This window comes from Artemia franciscana, chromosome 20 (genome assembly GCF_032884065.1).
Source record: "Artemia franciscana chromosome 20, ASM3288406v1, whole genome shotgun sequence".
Classification (NCBI taxonomy): domain Eukaryota; kingdom Metazoa; phylum Arthropoda; class Branchiopoda; order Anostraca; family Artemiidae; genus Artemia; species Artemia franciscana.
The window spans coordinates 5,013,230-5,031,420 of record NC_088882.1 but is presented as its reverse complement, the minus strand read 5'-3'; the positions used below and the strand labels follow the sequence as shown (position 1 = coordinate 5,031,420).

Sequence of the window (18,191 nt, the reverse complement as noted above, 5' to 3'; positions counted from 1 at the left end):
AGGGACTAGGGGCCTAACTATCATTTGTATTGATTTCTGTTCGTACTTAGGAAAAAAGAAGAAGAAAAAAAAAACTCCGAAAATTTAAACAAAAGAAGAAAAAACAAAAACTAAGGAAAAAGTATCTTTAATTAGACTAAACAATTATAATAATAATATTAAAACAATCATACTGTAACCATGGTTGCAGCAGCAGTTACTGTCTAGTAAATAGTCAATACAGTCCATAGTAATATAAAGTTTGAATGTGTGTTAAAAAATTAAAGTGTCTAGTGAGAGACAAACTTTTCATTTAAGGATGACTCATGATTGACAACTATTATGTAGTGCTATCTTAATGTTAAAAGGGTATTATAAAAAAAAAAAAAATCCAGGTCTTTAACGCTTTAACGCAAAAGTTCAACTTCAGCGTAAAGTATGAAGGATTGAGAAAGAGGCCATCCTCCTAAAATTTATTCCATTTCCCCACAATATCACAACATATTTTAAGACTATCACCTCCCCTCCCTAACTGGCCCCAATATTTGCATAGCCATAAATAAAGGTGATAAACTGTTTTATTCAACTGCAATTTATTTTGATTATGCCTAAAACTTAGTTAGTTTTTTTTGTATTTTTATCAAACAATTCTTGTGTCTCGTACTTTTTAGGACTTATTTGTACTAAATTAAAAAATATTTGGAAATCGTTGAGTCTAGTCCCTCGATATATTTCCAAGGGCTATTTTTTTCGATTTTTTTTTCGAATTGAGCTATTTTGTTATATTTTTTCAAGGATATTAATTTTTTTCCAATTTTCACATCTTAAAAGCTTAGCTAAGACTTGAATGATTTAATGAACACAAGGAAATCATTGGATTAGTTGGGCTCTATTGGGTTGGCTTATTGAACTTACTCCTGTTACATTTAGTATTATGTGGTCATGTTTTCGAAATAAATGACTTACCACATTGAAGAAAAAAATCGTAAGTAAAATCAAAGATAAGACTGGAATGATTTTTTATATAAAAGGAAATCATTAGATTAGTTGGATTTTGGTTTTATGGGTTTGGCCCATTGAACTTACTCTTGTTATATTTTTATTCTGTGCTCTTGTTTTTTAAATAACTAACTTACCAAATTGAAGAAAAAATCATAAGTAAAATCAAAAAAGAGTTGATCATATGCACTGTTTCTAGTAGCTCGTAGCTAGTCTCTGTCTCGAAACTAAATCCCATCATGAGCTCCTACAATTCCATTAAATGTTCTGTTCCTTAATTTGTGAACCTTCCCACATAGATCTGTTGCTCCTCCCATATTTCCCTTGCATGCTCTAAAAAAAACTGCTGGTAAGTTCCCAGGAAATATTCAGCTCCTGATGAATTAGGGACAGGGATGGAAAGAGAGGGTGAGGTTAAGGTAATGTTTTTTACACACAAACCAAACATGCATGTATTCAAAATTTAGGTATGTATAAGAGATTTGTTTGAAGAGGAAGGGGGTTCTGATGCTCTTGAAGAAGCGCATCTTCATGCCAAACATCAAAAAAGTTTAGTAAACATTACATTTTTGGCTAAAGTTTTATTTTTTTCTGGGAGGGGAGAGGAACACACTTCTGTATACAGCCATGATCATTTTCGTGAATTAACTTTTAATAAAAAATGTTTCCCATGTTCCATTATAGGCATTACATTATGCGGTGCCCCTTGGGAAGAATCCGAGGACTAACAAACAACTAAGCAAGCCAACCAACTTTTTCTTTTTTATAAGAATTTCATGAAAGAAGATAAGCAAAATAATTGGTATTCTATAATACTGAAAATAACTATAAGTTTCTTGTAACACAGTTAAGAATTTTAACACTGCAAGTTTCGTCTCGATTTTTTTTTTTTGGGTGTGTGTCGTAAGTTTTCAAACATTTCGTGATAATAAACTTTAAATACAAGTGACTCAATCAAATAGTAACTCAAAGCCCATACCAACCAAGAATAGAACTATAAACTCAATATTTTACTTGCAATTAGAAGACACAGAAGACTTTGTCACCTTCACTGGAAATTTATTTTACATTCAGTCAAGATTAAAGAAGAAAATTTAAATCAAGACCTTGAATGAAGTTTGTTATTGAACTTTCACCAAAAACAAAGTCTAGTAAATAACCCGAAAGTTCATTATTTTGTGAATGACCTGAAAGTTAATTATTTAGTTTCAAACAATTTTAACACTTTAGTTTTCCTACTGATGACGATCGCTGTATATATAATTTAAGTATCTAGACTTTTGTGCGTGTTCTCGCTATCGAAATGAATAGATCTATCCCGATCTGAACGTTTATTTTCCCCTCCATTAGAATCTTGTATGCGCCTAAGTTATAAATTACAACACTTATTCCCAGACTCTGCGGGATTCTGCCAAACTCAAAGGCCTCATTATATAACCTCAGGACTATTTTTGAATAATTTACAGTCTCCAAATTTCTATCGGATACATTTGTGGAAAATACAGCGTGGGGGGATGTGGCTGCCCTCGATCATTTTTACTCTTAAAATGGACATTAGAACAAATAATGAACCCAAACAAAACTACAGAAAAACAAAGAAAGTATTGAAAAAGCATTAAAATCTAAAAATAGCTCCATGTCTTTCGATTCAGCTTTAAGCAATCATATTTCTCAAAATCCAAACCATTATATACTATTTGACGAAACAATTTTAATTAGCAATAACTAGGAATCAAACAAACTGTCCGCAAGGTAATCGAAATCAAACGAAACTTAAATAATAATACACCCCTAAATAGAGAATTGGGTGAATACACACTCAACCCTTTGTACACAAAATTAATTATAGAAAATAATCTAATTCAAAATAAAACAAAAATAGGAACCAATAAAAACAAGCCCAATCCCAAAAGAATTACAAGATTAGCTGCAGAGAAGGCAAACATCGCAATAAGAAATTATTCCAATTATAATTAATACAGTTAGTGAAATGAATGAACTTTTTTAGCTTGTAAAATGTTAGCTTTTATCACACAGTCTTGGCTGAACTATTCGTTAAGAAGTAATGATTGCCTAGGCTATTTTTAAAAATGGATTTAAAACAAAGAAATTTTATTGTAAGTGTGTTATTGTTTATTATTTTCTTTGCTGAAGACGGCCCTTAGATATAGGACCGAAATATTCAAATAGGTTTTTTCATTCCCTGTCTTGGGGGAAAACGTCCTCATTATTCCCTCTTCTGTATAGGCACTAGAACATCTGATTTCCAATCCAATGAGCCCTCTCCGGAGTTCTTACGACCAAACTTCCCATAGGAACCTTATATGCCCATGGGTCAAGAGTTACAACCCTTCCGCCGAAGGCTGCGGGAGGGGGGGGTGTCATCCTCAAAGACATAATTTCCAGGACTTTCTACTGCGCTGAACAAAATTGCTATATCCAAATTTTAATTAGATGTGTTTTGAGAATTGATGGGCACGGGGGGCTTATTGGTCTCAAACCACTTTTGACTATAAAAAGGGCATTAACCCATTCAGTTCCCAATTGAATGAGCATTTTTTGAGGTTTCTACGACAACAAATAGAAATCACAAGATTTCTATCAGATTTTGGGAAAATACGAGGTGTACGGGGGGGTGGGTGCTATCTGCCTCCAATTGCCCCTCCTCTTCACCCTCTAGGCAGGGGTGCGTAGAGGTCAAATACCTAGAAGACCCGTTTCAGTGCTTAAATTGTCTAACTCTCCAAGAGTCTTTAGATAAATGTAGAAGGTCTTAAGGGGGGTAGTGATTAATCGGTTATCTCTGTTCAATTAGATTAAACCTGAATAACGATATTGTGCGAAGATATCTCCCTTCTTCCAGCAGAAAATTCTTCAATTTTTAAAGATTCATTTAACTTAACTGATTTCCTTAATATTTCGTAAAATTGTACGCATTATTTCGCAAAAGTGCGCGTCAGCTATTATGAAGGAGGTTAGTGGGTAATCTTTTCTTGGGGGGGGGGGTAATCCTTTTTTTACGCCTCAAATAGTTTGTTTTGATGCCGAAATATCCCGAATCAAGTTCAATCGTCACATAAATATGGAACAAATTTTGGGAAAGAGGGATTGGTATCTATTCCTTCTTATTTTCCGGAAATTTTAATGGTCTATGCCTTTATTATCGAGGCCTCGAAAGGAGGCTTTGGGATCTCTGAGTCTGTATAGTGCGGTGAAAGACGCGTGGGAGAAGAAGTTTATTTTAAGTTGGGGTTAAAAGGCGAAGAAATAAAACATATTTTGAATTTAAGGGGAGGGTCAATTAAAATTTCCTGAGATAGGAAATTTTGGGGTCATAGTGCAAACCCAGCCCCTTGTCCGATGTGTGCGGAAGATGACGAGGATTTTTTCATTTTTGGGTATTGTAAGAAATTAGCAGATCTGAGAAATGTGTGTTTTTCCTTAATGTTGACTGGTAGAAGGTCGGTGGAAGGGATTGTAAGATCACGAGTTAGAACGATATTAAGGAATCTGGCTAAGTATGGTGATGAAGGGCTGTTACATCGTGAAAAATTTTTATTTTTATAAATAATTTCGTGAAGATTCATATATTAGTACATTTTTTTAATTGATTTGCGTTTTTATGTTAGTTTTTTATTTTGATGTTCTGTTTTTTCTCCTATGGCCCGACGACTTTTTTGGAAACACATACATATTGCAACTAGTGGGGAGGAATAGTGCCCTCCCATTCTGACCACCATTTTCTGTGGATTATAAAACATGTTATTTCCCTTCCTGTGGAAAAAAGAGGCAGGTATCATGAATCTCACCAGGTAATTTCTTGTGGGGGGAGGAGGACTGGAAAGTGGTTGTTTGAAGCAGGAGCTTTGTTTTTGAAGCTTTGAAGCAGAAGCAGAGTGAAATTGTAACAATTCTCTCTTCCTCTGAACACACAATCATCAGTGCATTCAAACATATGAACACAATGTATTTCAACATAAGAAAATCCTATTGTAGACGTCGTGATAGCTTAAGCAGCTTAGAGGATCAAAATCTACGCAGAATTTCTATTCATATATGCCATAATACTGTATAGTGTTATTGTGACCAAGAAAATCATGTTGTGGCCAAGATGGGTTCAGGAATGTACAAAATCTCCATTCGCACCGGAGGTCCCAGGGACTTCTTGCTGTCCGGCTCTAAGCCGACTTAACAGCTTCGATTTAGATTGGGAAGAAGTGTTTGTCCCCGTCCAGCGTTGGCATCCTGGACCATTGCTTTTCATGAGGTCAAAATAATTTCAATGATTTAAACAATATGAAAATTAGACCTTGGAATGTTACGACGTTAAAAAATAACTAATATATCGATAATTTGACAGACGAACTTTGAGGATTCAAACGAGGCTTATTAGGAGTTTCAGGGGCTTATATCCCAGGGTTAGGAAGCATAAAATTAGGTGACACAGAATTTATTTACTCAGACAGGAAGGATGGGGTACATTGACAGGGAGTAGAGCTCATGATGAGTAGGAAGCTGCTTAGTCTTGTTTAGGCTGGGAGGGTTTTAATAATAGAATAATAATCACTCATTTTATGATTAAAAACTTCAGGGTATCAGTTATAGTAGAATATGCTCCTGTGAAACCGACTGCCGGAGAGCTAGTGATTTACAAGAAATTTACTAACAGTTACAGGAGCAAATAGGCAAGGTCCCAGGTAGAAATATGGTGATTTTTAAAACAGATTTTAACACCCTGGTTGGTAGACATAAGGATAGATGGTATCCTATCCTAGTTAAATTTGCTGTAGGAAAAGAAAACAGTAATGGCTGCAGACTTGTGCAATTTTATAGGTAGCCTATAACAATCTAATTATAACCAATATGGTGCTTGGTCATAAAATGGCCCAAAAGTTAACATGGTATTCACGTGATGGTAAGACAGCAAACCTTATTGATTCTGTTACTTTAAACCGAAGATTGGCAAGATGAATACAAGGTACTAGGGTATATAAGAATGCTGTTATTGATGGCAAAGGTAAAGATCACCATCTAGTAGTGTCTAGGGTTAATTTAAAGCTGAAATTACGGAAAGCTAACCACCTCCCGGGAATTTATGATGCTGGTTGACACCAAGATGAAAATTTGGGAGAAACTTTCCAGGATCAGTATAACGTTAAACTGGGGAGTTTTAAAATTTGACAAAGTGGAACATGGATGGAATATTTTTAGGAAAACAATTTGTGAAGTTGCTGAAGTTGTCTTAGGGAAGAAAGCTAGGAGTGAAGCTAGGAATATTAGTAAAAAAGCTTTATGTTTAATAGACAGGAGAAGGGGCTTGTACAAGGATTATCTGAGTGATGGATCATACGAAAACAAAAGGAATGTAAATAAAGTAAAGAAAGCATTAAAATATGAACTAAGAAAGTGTGAAGTGCAGGCCATGGATAAAATTGCCAACGATCGGGAAGATGCAGCTAGACAGCATAGTAATAAAATATTGTAATGATATGTTAAAAATTGAGAGGGGGTAGTTAATCCCGACGCGTCCCAGTTAAAGATATGAACGGGACCACAATTAGTGATAAAGAAAGAGTTAAAGAGAGATGGGCAGAACATTTTGAGATTGTGCTAAACCGAGATAGAGTTGCAGGAAAATATATAGAGGAAAATGATGAAGGAAGATTTATTTTGTGAGGAAGAATCACCGTCAGTAGTAAAAGGATTAAAAAATAATAAGGCTCCAGGTACTAATAGCATACTTCCCAATCACAAACACTATACGTAAACAATGGACCAATTCTGAAACTAAAAGACCTTTTCCAAGGGGATTTGGGGGGTGGGGTCATGTCATCTCCAAAGGTATAGCTATTCGGACTTTCAAAAATGTTGAACAAAATGGCTTTCTCAAAATTTGAGATGACGATTTTAAAAAAAGGGGGCGTGGGAGAGGGCCTAGTCGCCCTCTAATATTTCTAGTCACTTAAAAAAGGTAATATAACTTTTAATTTCCATTGGAATAAACCCTCTCCCAATATTCAAGGGCCGCTGAGTTTATACGATCACCCCTAGTAAAGATATAAAACAAAGAAACAAACTAACAAAAAAATAACAACAAATAAACACGTATCCATGATCTTTCTTTTGGCAAAAATACAAAATTCCACGTTTTTGCATATAGGAGCTTGAAACGTTTATAGAAGGGTTCTTTAATACTCTCAATCTGAGGGTTTGATTTTTATTTAGATTATATGACATTTAGGGGATGTTTCCCCCATTTTTCAAAACTACGGCAGTTTTTATCAGACTCATAACTTTTGACGAGTAAGACTCATTGATTCCTGGCTTCAAAAGAGCTTCTTGTTTTAATCATAAGCAGTGCAATAGCGCTGCCTATGTGAAGAGCGATTTGCAGACATTTTTTTTTTTTTTTTTTTTTTTTTTTTTTTTTTTTTTTTTTTTTTTTTTTTTTAGACTAGGGCACTTCGTATAAAAGAAGTTGTCATGGAAACTTCCAAAGGGGCTTATTTGATTGAAAATTTCAAGTTCTAATACAATTTTAATTGTTGAGAGAAATTGGAGGGTAACCAGCTCCTCCATCGCCATTTGGCCAAACACATCAAACCAAACTTTTACGAAAGCCATTTTGTTCAGTGTAGTTGAAACATCCAGTAATAATGTTTTTGAACATGAAACCCCCCCCCCCCATAGCCCTCGGGGAAAATACTGTAAGTTATGGCCCGTGGCACTTAAGGTTTATATGGAGACGGTGGTCGTATAAATCAGGGGACAACTACATTTGAACCGGCGATCTCTCGATCTGTAGTACAGTTCCATAACAAAATAGAATGTGTAAACAGTATCGGCCATTTTCGAGACTTATAGCCTTTTCTGATATATGAAGGGGGTTGCCCTCTCCTTAACACATCACTCTTCACACTGAAGTTTTTTAGTACTTCTTATTGCTCTAATTATTAAAAATCTTCCTATTGTTCTTATTAAACGACTCTTTTGTTTCAAAAGTCTTATTAAGGAATCGGGATGAAATTCAGACATTAGCCTAAAGAGCAAGGTTTTGAGGAGGGGGTAAACCCCTTCATCTATACAATAATTTCTGTTCTTTTTAAGGTTTAATGTTTCTCTTTACTTTCAGTTGACAAAAAACGTGTTTTTTTAAATTTTAAGTTAGATGGGTTTTTTTTTTCATATTTCTGAGACATCCGGCTCACCTCCATGGGAAAATGCCACCCTCGGTAGAAAGATCCTCTAGACAATTCAATCCCAGGGGAGATTTTCTGGGCTATTACTTTTAATATCTCTAATTGTAAAATTCAGTCGGCAAAGAGAAATTAAAACAAATAAAAAGAATTTCGTATTTGAATTCTGACACGTTCCACCAGTGTAAAATTTCCCCTTAATAGTTTAGTCCCCAAGAAACTTCCGTCCACATAGAAAATATCCCCAACATACAGTTGACCACCCCTCTCCCACCCACAAAATGTATGCAAACTTTCCAATATCAAATACTAATCGTAAACAATGGGTAAACTTTATAACTTAAGGATCTTCTTCCAGGGGCTGTGCATGTTATCTCCATAGGCACAGTTTTTGGATCTTTTGACTATGCTGAAAAAATGGCCATCTCAAAATTAAAATTGGATTATCTTGGGAAAAAAAGGTAATGAAAGGGAGCCGGTTGCCCTCCATTCATTTTGGTCATTTAAAAAAGGTAGGTTACTATAACTTCTAATTTCCGTTCAAATGATCCCTATCCCAATGTTATAGGACCATCAGGTTGATACTTAACGAATTGTCTAATAAGGAAGGTATCAAACAAAGTACTTATTTTCAGCCTTGCTAAATTATCGTAGAGACTGCAAATTTACCGAAATGACAATTTTTTCTCCCTCCGCATCTTTTTTGAACCTATGCACCTTTTGAAACCTCTATTTTGTGCTATTTTGAAACCTGCGCTATTTTGAGCGATGCTTATCAAAAAACGATGAAATAATAACTATTGAAGGAAAACAAGCATAAAAAAGAGCATCAAGTGATGTATTCAACTTCATTCTAGGTAATTTTGTTGAAGACTTTATACAAGCCAGAAGTGTCGTGTTTTTTATTTTGTTATGTTAGCGTAGTAAAAGGAACACCTCTCCCCGCAACTATGATTAGTGCGTAATGCTTAAAGTTTAGCTAATACGTAATACTGGTACTTAGCTTATATCCTACCAGAATTCTTATGTTGATATTTAAAAAATGATGATTTTGATGTTGCTTAAAAATCATTATTTTGATGTTGCTTAAAAAATGATGATTTTGATGTTGCTTAAAAAATGATGATTTTGAGGTTTCTTAAAAATGATGATTTTATGCTGCTTAAAAATGATGATTTTGATGTTGCTTAAAAATGATGATTATGATGCTGCTTAAAAAATGATGATTTTGATGTTGCTTAAAAATGATGATTTTGACGCTGCTTAAAAAATGATGATTTTGAGGTTTCTTAAAAATGTTGATTTTATGCTGCTTAAAAATGATGATTTTGATGTTGCTTAAAAATGATGATTTTGATGCTGCTTAATAAATGATGATTCTGATGTTGCTTAAAAACTGATGATTTTGATGTTGCTTTAAAATGATGATTTTATATTGCTTAAAAATGATGATTTTGATGTTGCTTAAAAATGATGATTTTGATGTTGCTTAAAAATGATGATTTTATGTTGCTTAAAAAATGATGATTTTGATGTTGAGGCTTAAAAAAGCTTCGCGCTTCTCCTCTTCTTTTTCTCTTCTTTTTTATATCTTACTTTGTTCCATAAGTGACCGCAAGATTAAACTGCATAAAATTCACTGAGCTCTAGTTAATCTAAATAATCAGGAGGAATAATAAATCAGGTTCTTTTCTTGTCGATGAGGCTTTTTTATTCTTTATCAGTTAATCAGATTGCCTGAACTGTTATATCAATAACAAATTAGAAGTGACTCTATAGTTTGACCAAACTATGAACATAGAAACGTCCCCGTTGGGAGTTTTATTTCTTTCGCATATCGAATTCAATTTCTAATAGGCAAAGAAACCTTAGAACTTTTGTGTGACATTTTCTGGCTTCTCATGGAAAAGTGTGGTTTTCTGTGTCGGACGTACTACAGTACAAAAATGACCGAAAAGGTATGACAAAAGCACAAAAGCGCGATAGTTGGCAACCCCAACATTGAATGAACTCAGCAGGTAAAAGAATCATTAAAATATATTTATGAACAGGGTTTGGAGATGAGTGTCATATACAATTATAGTGTAGTTGACGTGAAAAAAGATGGTCGTTATTTCAAAATGAAACTCCCGTCAAGAAAAGATAAAATTAAAATTTTTAAAATTAGCAAGAAATTAAAGGAAAAAATTACTAGTGGAAATTAGGACATATTTCTAAGTGATGATGAGCCGCTAAGATTGAAAATTGTTAGAAAGCGTCAGTATGAACGAAAATTGAAACTTCAAGAAATCGGTGTGGAAGTTTGGGTGACAAAATCGATCCGCCCTTTATTATTTTTTAATAGGCATGGCAGAAAATCTGCTTTCTCGGTGGATGCCTGTATTCCTGATTTGGATGTTTCAAGTTATTTTTGTATTTTGTTTTTTTACTGTTTAAATTTGGGATGTTCGGTATATAGAAAAATTGAGTTTTTTTTGTGTTTTCTCCCTCTTGTTTGCTATTATAACTAAGGGATAAAAAAGAGTATAATTCAGTTTTAATATTGTGTTCGGCACGGCTATGGCACGGATGGTTTGCCGTTTTGGAATGATTGGATCGTGGCTTACAAGGCTATTATGCCTATGCTTTTTTTTGGAAGTGTTATAATGAATATAATCGTGATATTAATTGTTTTTGCTTTTATTTAGGTGTGGTTACGTATTGCATTGACATTCTCCTTTTGGACTGCGAGCAAAATGTGATATTTTTTTTCTGGTTCTCCAATTATTCAAGTCCATCAACAAGGTATGTTTTTGATAATGGTTAATTTTGATTAGGTTCTTAAGGCGACTCGAAGATACTTCATTCACTTTTGGGGATATTGGAGGTAAAGTTCTTCCTCGGGATTATGATTCTATTAGTGATGGTGAGCCATATTTGAAAGCCACATGTAAGTTTCTTCCAGATCTGTGCTGTGATTTCAGACCAAATAGTCTTTCTGTTTTGTACATCTGTTTCTTTCTATTGGCACTTCTTTCCAGCACTTGCAGGATCCCTCACGTGAAAACGGACCGCATGTTATGGTACTTAATGAAATTGGTTAAATGATAATAATTTGTCGCGGTTAGACACTCTAAATTACCAGTTAGTGATGAAAACTAGAGAGCTGCATCAATATAGAGGTTTGACGGTTAATATAAAGAATGATCTAAGTGTTACAATTAACACGGAATTAACAAAGCAAAAATAAATGGTAATTGAGTTGTTAGCGTAATGAAGCCGTTAGTAATGAATTTAAGTGTTTTGTTGTGATGATTTATAAGGCCGCCATCAGGAAGTGCTGTGGAATTCATTAGTTTACTTGAAGAGCATTTGAATATATTACCTTTCTCTAATCAGTCATGTTTCGTATGTGGTGACTTTAATTTGGATTTGTGACACCTTGGTTCCAATCAGCGAGTTCAAGAGTTTCTTGGTTTGCTGTTAAGTTGGGGTCTTAAGCCAGGTATAAACAAATGTAGCCGTGTAACACCGAATAGTTCTTCTATACTAGATAAAATCTTTGTGAATATTCGTTATGAGGATCCATCAGTTTTATTAAATGGTATTTCTGAACATTTTGGAGTAATGATGAGAGTAGCTCAGGCAAGACAGATAAATGGTGGGGGTGCACGAAATAGGGGGGGGGGTGAACTAAAGTTTCCAAATGCGTAGTTGACTCAGAAGTGATGACAATGTATAAACAGAAGCTTGAAAACTGATTTTAGTTTTTTGAAGGATGAAATGTATATTAATCATAAGTTAGATAAGTGGTATAATATAGTAGTTGGTCTTCTCCAAGAATGTTTAGGATTAAAGACGTAGGAAGATATTACGTGCCTAAGAAACCTTTTGTCACGAAAAGTTTATTGTTGTGTATGAAAAAAAATAACAGATTTTGTTGAGAAAAATGGTGTGAATGAGGAGGATTAAAAGTCTTATAATAATATACTGAATAGTTTATTACAAAACCTAGTCTGAGTATTTTGCCTTTAAGTTTATAGAAACAGAGTGTAACAAAGAGAAAACAGGGATGCTTATTAAATCTGTGATTAAACAAGATCAGTCTCGTGTGGGTGAATTTATACCGGACTGTGTGAATATCGAATTAGTTTGTGAACATATCCGTACTGTTGGATCTAAAATTGGATCAAGTGTCTCGCCCGAGCATGATGATGGTGAGTTAACGCAGATCCTTACTGAAGAATGTGATGTGCCAGCTTATTTGAAGCCCTTAAAATTAAGTGAGTTATCCGAAGTTGTTAAAAATATGAAAAATAGTGGAGCCGGATCTGACCTCATCACTTAACAGGTTTTCGGTGGTGTTCGCCCAACGATCTGTATGAGATTCGTGTTTTTAAGTAATGAGTGTTTCAAATTTGAGTGTTTCAAAAATATGGTATTCGAAGTAATTTATTGCAACTGTTGAGTTCTTTTCTGAATAGACAGACCCAGTGCGTAAAAATAGGGGATTTTAAATTGAGTTAAAAAGCATAACATGTGGCGTTCTTCAAAGATCAGTTCTGGACCCCCTATTGTTTTTTATCTATATAAATGATTTGGATAAGGTCCTGGTAAGCTGTGGGCCGCTAACTAGTGAAGTATCCAAGGTTATGGCTATTTTATCAAGCTTTGCAGATAACACCCATTAAACGGTGGCTACTAGGAATGAAAAAGAGCTGCTACATCTTTTGAAAAGTGATATGCTAAGTATTGAAAAATGTATGAGGCTAAATAAACTAAATTTGAATCACAAAAAAGCTCCTTGGTGATATACGGCAGAAGTCCTTATTATTATCCTTGGATTAAGAAGATTCAGTTAAGTTAAGTGGAGACACCATCTTACGTGCTAAATCAGTGAAATGTCTTGGAGTTGTGCCTGAAGAATTCCTCAGCTGTAAGAATCACGTCCGTCACATTTCTGCCTAGATTACTCGTAGTGTCGGAATAATAAGAAAACTTAAGCATATTTGGTAAAATTCCTCAGCTGTAAGAATCACGTCCGTCACATTTCTGCCTAGATTACTCGTAGTGTCGGAATAATAAGAAAACTTAAGCATATTTGGTAAAATTCTAGCTAATTGACTTCTTGCTATCTCGGAAAGGGTTTAGGTTAGGAAAATGAAACTTTCAGGGATGGGTCTACAGACTAAAGTATGTATCGGGAAGATATTTGAAAGTACCCACCTCCACTCCTTCTCCCTCTAGAGGGCCCTGAAATTTGTCTACATGACAGGTACCTATTGAAATTTTGACAAAACAACATTTTACCTTAATTTTCAGTTACTAGTTCCTTTTTCTCTGCCTTTAGTTCTGAAGATGCAATTCCTGTTATTTGAGTAGAATTTTGAGCCATATCAATGTTTTTTTTCAAAATTTAGGAAATGTATTTGTATATCTTTAAAACCTTATAAAATGGAATTGAGCAAAGTTGTGAAGCTAAAAACAATTTTGTTGTACTTCAATTAAGTAGAAGATCTATTTGTAAAGGTTTCATTTTTATAACACACATATTCTTAAGGTCATCAAAGGTCAGGGCCCACTAGAGGGAGAAAGAGTGGAGGTAGTTGCTTCAAAACACCTTCCCAGGACATACTTTAGTCTGTAGATTCATCCCTGAAAGTTTCATTTTCCTAACCTAAGCCCTTTCTGAGATAGCAAAAAGTCAATTAACTAGAATTTTACCGCATATTTTCCCAGATAATATTCCAAGGACAAGTTATTTCTCTCTTGTGCAAACACAGCTAGAATACTGTATGGCCTTCTACGTTCGCAGTTCATCTTCATTCATTGAGAGCGCTACAAAATAAAGTGGTTAGAGTTCTGACGGACGTTGATAAACGTTTTTCAGTGAGATCCAGGTATGTTGAACTTAAGAGGCTCCCCATTTGGGGTCTAGTGAAATTTTATAATGCTCTATTTATGTTTAAGTACCAAAATAATTTGTTGCCAAAGTGCTTCAGCGATCTTTTTTTTACCAGTTTCAAATGTTCACGAGTATAATACAAGGACTTCTAGTCAGTATAGGAATCCTAGAGTAGTTACTACACGATCAAATATTTCTATCCGCCATGTTTATCCCAGTAGCTGGAAGACTTTGCGACATAAATATTGTAAAGGAAACTAACCCGAGTAAGTTCTGAAGTTTGATGAAAGACCATTGTTTTGGGGTTTATGGGAAGGGTGGATGATGAGTTTTCTGGTTTCTTTGTTTGTTAAGCTTATCAATTGTTTCATTTTTTGGTTTGATGGATTGATGGTGTGAGGTACCAAATGTTTTTTTTTTTATTTAGTTGTCGTTTCTTGTTTTGTTTTTGGTGTTTAATTGTTGTTACCTTTCGTAGGCTAATTTCTATATAGGCCAATCGGGGTGATTATTTACCAAAATAAACTTTGCTTCAAATTTTGTTATTTTTATTGTTGATGAATATCCCTTCTTCCTTAAAAAAAAAAAAAATATTAAGGAGCATGGAAAAGGCAATGGGAGACCACGAAATGAAATGAGGAAGAAAACCTCTTCTGGATTTAGATTACACTGATGATTTAAGCATCCTAGAGGAAAGTGTCAGTAAAATGAATGCATTTTTATAGATTTTGCGATCTCAGGGTGCTAAAATAGGTTGAAAATTTAATGTTAAGAAAACTAAATTACTTAGGCTAGGAATTAGTGAAGATGAAAAGGTGCCGCTGGGAAACGAAAAGATTGATCAGATGGACGGCTTCACTTACCTTGGTGGTATTATAAGTAAATATGGTGGGAGCTGTGAAAATGTTAAAAGTAGAAAAGCAAACACTCAGGGTTTTTTTTTTACAGTTAAAAAAGTTTGGAAGAATAGGAAGACAAAGTCTGCAAACCAAGATTAAGATTTTGGAAGCTATAGTGATGACAGTGATTATATATGGCTTTGAAACATGTCAGCTCCAACAAGTGGATGAAGATTTGCTTGATGTTTTCCAGAGAAACTGCTTACGGATTGTTCTGGGTACCCGGCTAATTTATCTTATTTCAAACAGTAGGCTGCGCGAAAAGTGTGGCCCAATCTTGCGTTCTAGAGATATAATGAGAGAAAGGATGACATGGCTACGGCAGGTTTTGCGGATGTAGGATGACAGATTTGCCAAAGATTGTCCTTTTCGACCAACCGTCTAGGGATAAACGGTGAGATGGAGGAGGTGAGATGGAAGAGGAGCGTGCGTAGCTGTGTTGGCCTCAGGTGGCTTGGTGCTGTGTTGTGTTGTTAGTAGTATTCAGAAGTGGTAATAATATCCCTCTCCGTCTACCCGAAATTCTGTAGTAAAAATTTTTTCAAGGAGCTATCCAACAAAACTGTCCATCAAAAATTTTGATTAAACATAAAATTTTGTCCAAAATATTACAATCCAGCATTTTAGTTCTTCAGCGGAAAAAATGACAAATTTGTACATTACCAATCAATTCACGATGATTAATATTAAATTTAACACTAAGGAATCAGGAACTTATGGAGATGGTAGCCCACATCATTACTTATAGATAAGACTTGGTATTATTGAAAAACAATAAGAAATTATGTAAGGAATAACAAGATTTTTTAACTACAAGTAAGAAGTAAAATTATAACTTAACAGGAACAGAAATTAGCCTGTATATGAGCGGGGATACCCCTCCAAGATAACTCGCTTTTTAAGTTAAAATTTGACATTTTGTCCCAGTTCCTTAAAAACGATTTTTGAAACACAAGGCCCATTGAATCGGAATAAAAGGCTTTTTAAAACACGAGAAAGCTTTACCATAACGAGTGAGGGATTAAGGAGGGCACAGCTCCTTCATATGCTGGAGAATTTTTTTTCCATTTTAAGTTTTAATTTCCCTTCTTAGTTTCATTTGATATATATATATATATATATATAATTATATATATATATATATATATATATATATATATATATATATATATATATATATATATATATATATATATATATATATATATATATATATATATATATATATATATATATATATATATATATATATATATATACACATGAAAAGCTTGTGTGCGAATATTTCCTTAAAAAAAAAACAAAAAAAAACAAGCATGAGTTTTATATATTAGACTCGACTTGTATCTTAAACAGCATAATAGAACTTCTGATTCATGGAATGATGTAGCAACAAGGTACATTTTTAAATCTACTTTACTAATTTTACTTTTATCATCTTATAACCTAAACTTCACAAAAATAAAAACTTAGTTAGTACTTTCAAGAATACTTACTGATTAAATTTGTTTCTTTTTTATTACTTTTGCTGTTTTTCTTTTGTATTTTACTCCACTTAACCTCTGTTTTGTGAAGTGGGTGATAAATAAATTATTATTATTATTATTACAAGTCAAAAGTTTGTATTGGTCCCAGCAAAACAGTTTGTAATGCTGTGCGTATTAAACAAACAACACTGAGCAGTATAAATAAACACATTGAAAATCACACTATTTTTTGGATGTTTACTTTTGTTCGATGAAGCCAACAATTTAATTCAATAGTTTCCCCAGTCCCATAAGAATACATCCCAGGCTCTCACAAGTTCCTCGCTATAAGTGGCGAAACTTCACATATGATAAAAAATTGTACGAATTTTTATTTAGGAATTTTATTTTTCTTCATATTCAAAACCAAAACATATTTTCTACAAAATTCAGCCGCGCAAAAGAAAAACATCACAGTTTTGTAGCCATACGGCAGTAACAAGTAATAATTTATATTCCAGTACAAATCACAACATAACCATAATCAACTCAAACTTCAAATCAATCTAAAATTTAAACAATCAGAACATTACTCAACCCCCCCTCCCCCAAACAAAAAAATATCTGTCAACCCCTTCCCCCAAAAAAAACCCTGTACCACAGTCCAAAGACCTCTTCCCAGCCCTCCCCCTAAAAAAAAAAACTTTAATTACTTTCTAACAAATGATCTTATAATTTTTTTCCTAAATGAAAGTAGATATTCAGCCGTCCTAATACTCAATGTCAACTTATTCCAAATAAGAGGACCCATATATATCTACTAAGGTATTAAATAAAAAAAAAAAGTTTTTTTTAACTGAAGGTAAGGAGCGACATTAAAGCTTAAAACGAACAAAAATTACTCCGTGTATGAAAAGGGATGTTCCCTTCTCAACGCCCCGCTCTTTACGCTAAATTTGGACTCTTTCTCTCAATTCTACTTGATTAAACAGTAAGAAAATTTAGCGTAAAGAGCGGGGCGTTGAGAAGGGAACAGCCCCTTTCATACACGGAGTAATTTCTGTTCGCTTTAAGTTTTAATGTCGCTCCTTACTTTCATCTAAAAAAACTAGTTTTTTTTTAATTTAATTTCTGAACGTTTTTGAATTAATGCATGTTTGATTTTGGCTCTCCGCACATAAATTATTAAAATTAAATTTGCGTATTAATTTTTTTTTTGGCTAACTGACTTTTTCTTAGTTTTTATCTGACGGTTCTGGGAAAAATGGGTGGGGGAGGAGGCCTAGTTGCCCTCCAATTTTTTGGTTACTTGAAAAGGCAAGTAGAACTTTTAATTTTTAACGAATGTTTTTATTAGAAAAAATATACGTAACTTAAGAATTAACTTACGTAACGGACTTTTGTATTCTTATATTTTTATTATGTATATGAGGGGGTTTGTCCCCTCGTTAATACCTCACTCTTTACACTAAAGCTTAAATTTTATCCCAACTCTTTGAGAATGACCCCTGAATCAGAAAGGCCGTAGAATACTACTACTACTACTACTAATAACTCACCGCAGCACCAAGCCGCCTGAGGCCAACACAGCTACGCACGCTCCTCCTCCAACCTAATCTATTTAAAGCCTTCCTCTTTACACCCTCCCAGGAAGTTCCCATTTCCTTTAAATCTTTATTTATGACATCCTCCCAACCCAGACAAGGACGACCTGCTTTCCGTGTAGCCCCAGACGGTTGGCCAAAAAGGACAATCTTCGGTAATCTGT

General features: G+C 34.2%; 1 protein-coding gene and 1 long non-coding RNA gene across 5 annotated transcripts in view; one reads left to right on the top strand and one right to left on the bottom strand.

Annotated features, from left to right (window-relative positions):
• The window catches only part of LOC136040349 (gamma-aminobutyric acid receptor alpha-like), a 143,428-nt gene that overhangs the window by 122,907 nt on the left and 2,330 nt on the right, over positions 1-18,191 (bottom strand). The window contains exon 1 of one of the 3 annotated variants that reach the window (XM_065724594.1): positions 1,116-1,214. The exons of the other annotated variants lie outside the window; for them this stretch is intronic. Coding sequence (XP_065580666.1) covers positions 1,116-1,162 — 47 coding nt within the window. The 5' untranslated portion in view covers positions 1,163-1,214. Of the gene's footprint in view, positions 1-1,115; positions 1,215-18,191 lie in introns of those variants that run through there. 3 annotated transcript variants of the gene reach the window in all.
• Positions 3,043-18,191, top strand: part of LOC136040351 (uncharacterized) — a 31,938-nt gene continuing 16,789 nt past the window's right edge. Inside the window, exons 1-2 of one of the 2 annotated variants that reach the window (XR_010620693.1) lie at positions 3,043-3,095; positions 10,862-10,958. This is a non-coding gene — a long non-coding RNA (uncharacterized LOC136040351). Of the gene's footprint in view, positions 3,096-8,535; positions 8,687-10,861; positions 10,959-18,191 lie in introns of those variants that run through there. The other variant, XR_010620692.1, reaches the window with a different exon arrangement.